This window comes from Teleopsis dalmanni, chromosome 2, assembly GCF_002237135.1.
Source record: "Teleopsis dalmanni isolate 2A chromosome 2, ASM223713v2, whole genome shotgun sequence".
Lineage (NCBI taxonomy): Eukaryota > Metazoa > Arthropoda > Insecta > Diptera > Diopsidae > Teleopsis > Teleopsis dalmanni.
In genome coordinates, this window is record NC_051847.1 from 72,281,966 (window position 1) to 72,287,727 (window position 5,762).

Below are 5,762 nucleotides of genomic sequence, written 5' to 3' on the forward strand. Positions count from 1 at the left end.
TGGAATAACTTCTTCGCTTTCTAAAATACCTATAAATTTTGTTATGTACTCGTACTCGTGGATTTATAACTCATTTTAAAATATAATTAATTATTTCTTTACAAGATAGTCTTATAAAAAATGGTAGTCTTTAACGACTGAAAAGCAGTCGTTATAAGTTCGTAAACAGTAATTGGTCGTCTATAGAAATAGCTCTGGAACGTAGACCTGAACGCTTTTGAAAGCCATCGTCTGCATAGACTACTTCTTCTAAATGTTTGATGTCCAACTTTAGCTTTAGCTGTAGATTTTTATTTATTCACTAATCTTATTTTTAAGATACCATTAGATGTTTTTAAAGTGATCTTGTGTGTATGTATCGGTAAACATTTAATCATTTGAAAGTTAATCTCATGGCTCTATAAATATGAGTAAATATTAAAATATCTTAACATCGATACTACACAATAAGTATACTTATATTTTTAAATCCCGAGTTTTTTTATACTATTTATCGTAATCTTTATCGTAATGTACTTGAATTAAAATTAATTTTTTTATTTCAATTTTTTTACTATTAATTAATCACTTTTTTATTCGAAATAGCTATTTTGTCAATGTATATATTATTATTATGTAGGTAATACTATAACCTGTGACTTTTGTTAAGGTTTTAATGAACCTGAATACAGGGATGATTTTATTTCATCCACGGTACTAAGGTACAGTGAAGATCATCAGACCAACAATGATCTGTTCGCTGTGAGAACTTTGCTATACTCTCTACTGAGTGCAAATTGTCCATTGGAGACCGCATTGAATAAGTTTATGAATATTTTAGACTTTTTTGAACTTTGTAGTTCATCCAGTTATTCTCAAATTACGTTTTCATCTAGAACTTCAGTTTTTCCATAATGTGTCTCTGCACAAAACTATAGAATAGCTCAAGTCCAATTAATTGATGTTAGGGAAGGCAGTCAGAACTTTCCTTATCTTTGTGTCTTTCACACACCGGGACCCATCACGAAGCAATGCAGTTGTCATTGGAACAGGATTTTAAAAGGAATTAATTTTATACAATTATTAATTAAAAAGCTCTTCTACTTATTAATATATAACATATAAACTTAATGTTAAATTACGATTTGCAATACTATATCACATATACTTTTTATAATATAAGGTAAAAAACTATCGACCTTATTGTTACGGTCTATAGATAACTTAAATACATTAAACATCTAAGCGTGCTAAGTTGATATAATTATAGAAAATTTAAAAAGATAAAAAGGCATTATATTTATATTACATATTTCGGATACAAAATCAATATTTTAATTCATACATTTTATGAATCATCCACAACTTTTAGCTTTTATTTAGAAACCCGAAAACTTAAAAATATCTTAGGAAAATACGTACGCGAGAACATCAATGATTCATTTGTTGTACGTAAATATTTCGATAAAAAGTAAATTAATTAACTTTTAGAATTAATTAACTTTTTTAATTACATACTCCTACGATATTTCCATATCAATCGTAAACGCAACTCTTATGAATGTGTATTAGAAATAATTTGTTTTTATATATTTAGTTATATATATATATATATATAGTTAAAATATATAGTTAAAAGTCTTTTCGATTTAAAGGCTAATTCAAATATTGTTTCTAACTATTGGTTTCTATTGAAAAATATTTGGGTTCGCTAGAAGGAGCTAAAAAGGTATCATAACGGATCTTCAGTCTATATGAATTCCATCACTGTTAATGGTGAAAATGGTGAGATTTTTTTAAAGTCAACAGGATTTAAAAAAAATTATTGTAAATAAATTACGTTATATTAGAACATATCTGACCGTATGTTTTAGAGACAGCATTTCTACTTTTACCATAAATTAAGTCAACATTTTTTAAAACAATTATATATAACCGTTATATATAAAATTGTTATCTATAAAAAAACAATTTCATAGAGAGGTTTCGAAAAGTAGTGAGCTACAACAACAAAAATTAAATTTATTATATTATTTTAATTAATTGAATGACTAAATATGCCACTCGAAACCTCTCAACCAAATATAAATTATTATTATTAACTTATTATATGTTAAAACATATTAAACATTTATAGAAATAATATAATAAATAAAATTCCTTGAATAATAACGGATAAAAATATAAATATAATAAAATAATATTAAATTAATATAAATTATAAATATAAATATAAATATAATCATAAATATAAATATTATATAAATATAAATATTAATATTAAAAATTAAAAAATTATAAATAAAATTATAATTATAAAATAATATTAATAAAATTAAATTAAATATAAATTAACTTAATATAAATATAAAATTAATAAAATTACATATAAATTAAATATAAATATAAATATAAATATAAATATAAATATAAATATAAATATAAATATAAATATAAATATAAATATAAATATAAAAATATAAATATAAATTATAAATTTGCGTTTTGTTAAATAGCCCAATAAACCCATATATAAATATTATAAAAAAATAATAGCAATAAAAAGAAACCATATTTTTATATTAATTAATTAATTTTATTTTTTTTTAATTATTAACTATTTTTTTACTATAATATTTCTTTTTGTATATTCCTGAATATTTAAAGCTCATAAATTTAACTATTATTTAATAACGTAAAGTAATAATTACAATTTGTGTTACAATTGGTTAAATAATTAAAAATCTATTTACAATCACACATAATTTACAAATTCTCCAAAAATATTTAAATTATCTTATTTTAAATATACATTTAATAGATTTATAAATTTCATTATACAAATACTATAGTCATAAAGAAAGATCACTTTGATACGATAAAATGTTTCTAAAATTTAATCCTGATTAAAATGTATCTAAAATTGTGACTAACTTCCGATAGCCTCATAAGCAGCAGTACTACCCATCGATTTTTGTATGCCATAAATTGTGCTTTAAATAAAATTTATTTATTGATATATGAAGATTACAAAAAAAACTCGTGTGAGTAATAACTTACGATATTAATGTAAAGCATAGTAGATAAAGTCCAGCACTTATAAAGTTAAATGCTCCAGGATAATATGATAGCGTTAAATTATATACTAAAGTATATAGAGGAGCTGCACCAAGTGGTGATACGCACTCCAGAGATGTTGTTAAAGCATATATTTTACCTTTAAAAAAATTAATTAATAATTTTTTAACTAAAAAATAATTTTTTTAACTAAAGAATAATATAAGAGCACTTACCAACTTCAGTTGCTGGTGCAACATGTGATAAAATCGCACGAGACATAGGACCCATTATGCCGCGCATAAAACCTAAACTCAGGCCTAAGTACATTTCCCACCAAACGATTGCAGTGGCACGTACTGTACTTTCAAGCACACAGCAAGCCAAAGAAATCATCGTCATAGTAATTATAGAGAACTTCAATACCTTAAAATATAAACATTTTTAGATGAGAAAAAATTACTTGATTTTATAACGCATTATAAAAGCACTGAATACAAATGGGATGAGCCCCTTTAAATTTCCTCTTATTATCCTCCTATTATTATTTATTTCCTCATTAGTTTCTGCACTATTTTTAAATATTTTGTGTACTTGATAAAGAAACTCTTTTCAAACTATTTTTAATATAACTAAGTAATAAACATTCTGGTATCAAGAGGATACAAGAGGATACAAAGACTTCTTGAGCTGTGCAGAAGAGATATCAGGTCTTAATACAGCGTTTTTACCGGATAGGTTTTGATTAGATTTTTCCAACATTTTCAGTTTTTCACTAACAGATATATATTTATATTCACAGACAAAATTTAAACCTAATAACTATTCGTGCCTGACATGTCGAATCTTCTGTAAAATATGTCCACCGGCGTTCAAGGAGAAGACATCGGACCAACTGAAGTGTTTATGATCAGATTTGGCCAGAACCAGTCCTAAGTTTTAGGCGCCCTCTTCTTTAGTACACTTGGTGATATTTCTAGCATTGTTATTGGCTGCATACTTGCATTTATTAATGCGTCCGGTTGGTTCTAATATGCCCAACTTTATACAAACAATAAAGAGCAATTTGAAATCAAAATGGTTTTCTTAGCTTATTAAGAAGGATTCGATTTTAATTCCACCTCACCTACTTACGTTGACAGTACAGATAGCGAGTTGCGAGCATTACAACATCGCAATCAAATGAATATAGTGGTATCTGCATGATCATAAATCTATGTAATATATAACACCTTGCGGTATATACTAATATCAATGCAGATTGTTTTCTAAATAGAATGTTATATATAATATAAAACGTAGGTTGTACATTATATACTTTTCTATATGACATAAAAATAATGTATAATATTTACCCTTTTTAAAAATATCATGGCAAAAATACTGCCTACAATTTGGACTACAATGCGAGCAGCACTAAATAAACTGTAGTCTTTCAGAGTCCAATCAAACTTCTTCCGCACAAAAAGATATGTAACATTATTGTCACCCTCTGTAAAATAATAATAATTATATATTTTTAACATCAACTCTTTTATAGTTTAACTTGCCCATAGTAAATATGGCTATTGTCAAAGACATCATTGTTAACCAAATAATTGCACGATCATAGCTTGGTCGTCTTTCGAAGCAAGTACGTACAAGATCTTTCACCAAATCGAAACGGAAAAATTGACGTATTTTAGACTGCAATGTCAAAAACAACATTTAAATAATAATAATTAAATAAAATTTAAAAAACTTACGCCAGGGTGTATCTGTTCTACAGTAAGACTTTCCACCACGAAAATATAGACATAAAGTAATGCTAACACCATAAATATGGCTGATATAAAGAAAACTGTTACCACATTGGTAGCGCCATATATATAGCCACTGGCTACATTACCAATCATCATGCCAGCGCAAAGTGAAGCCTCATTAAGAACCATACTATAAATATAAATTTCAATCATAATTAATAAATTCTTTTTTTACAAATATGGTATAATATAATATGGTATAATCTGATACTTACCGTACTGCTCTTACTTTTGGTTTCGCAACATCGGATATGTAACAATAAATACCAGTTATGAGCGCGCAAGTACCACCACTTAATACAGATGGTACGGATGATAGTAAAAATAACCATGGAGATATCACAACTTTAGTCGATAAAAACGCAAGGGTAGTCAGTATCACAAACCCGGAGAAGTAACCTGAAAATGGTTTTATAATTTACTTTTTGTAGTATTTATAATGTAATAATAACAATAATGTTTACCTGTGAATGTTGTTAAAATTATTGGTCGCCTTCCAAATTTATCTGACCAAGGACCAATAAATAAACTCACAAATGCTGGTATTATGCTTTCTAGTAGAGAACGGGCCATAAGAATTCGTGCTACATAAGGTTGAACTTCAGTTTCTATGCGCTTAAAAAAAATTTAAAATATATAATATAGATATACAGATAGATTAGATAGATAGATAATATATTAGTCGACAAATTTGATGAGAGATACTTAAATCGAGTTTCTCGAATATCTTAACAATGGTTAGATTTCTTTGCATTGACCCTGGTTGACTGCAATTTGAATCCCATCCCCAATCTGTTCTTACTCCTAAATAATCCTCTCCTTTCTCACCCTACTTTCACGTACCTACATCCTACACCATGTCTGTGTAATTGCTTTTTTTTTGGTGTTTGATAGATCTCTGCGGGTTATTACAACAAAAATGCC

The 5,762-nt window shown here is 26.6% G+C and overlaps 1 protein-coding gene across 1 annotated transcript; it reads right to left on the reverse strand.

Annotated features, from left to right (window-relative positions):
* Positions 1-2,763: 2,763 nt before the first annotated feature.
* LOC119684316 (proton-coupled folate transporter-like) lies at positions 2,764-5,453 on the reverse strand (the record flags this gene model as incomplete). The annotated part of the gene is given in 8 exon segments (XM_038098334.1): positions 2,764-2,972; positions 3,040-3,196; positions 3,273-3,462; positions 4,392-4,528; positions 4,587-4,722; positions 4,782-4,968; positions 5,054-5,237; positions 5,303-5,453. Coding segments are annotated over 8 exon segments (1,164 nt in total). The 3' UTR covers positions 2,764-2,908.
* Between the last annotated feature and the right edge of the window lie 309 nt (positions 5,454-5,762).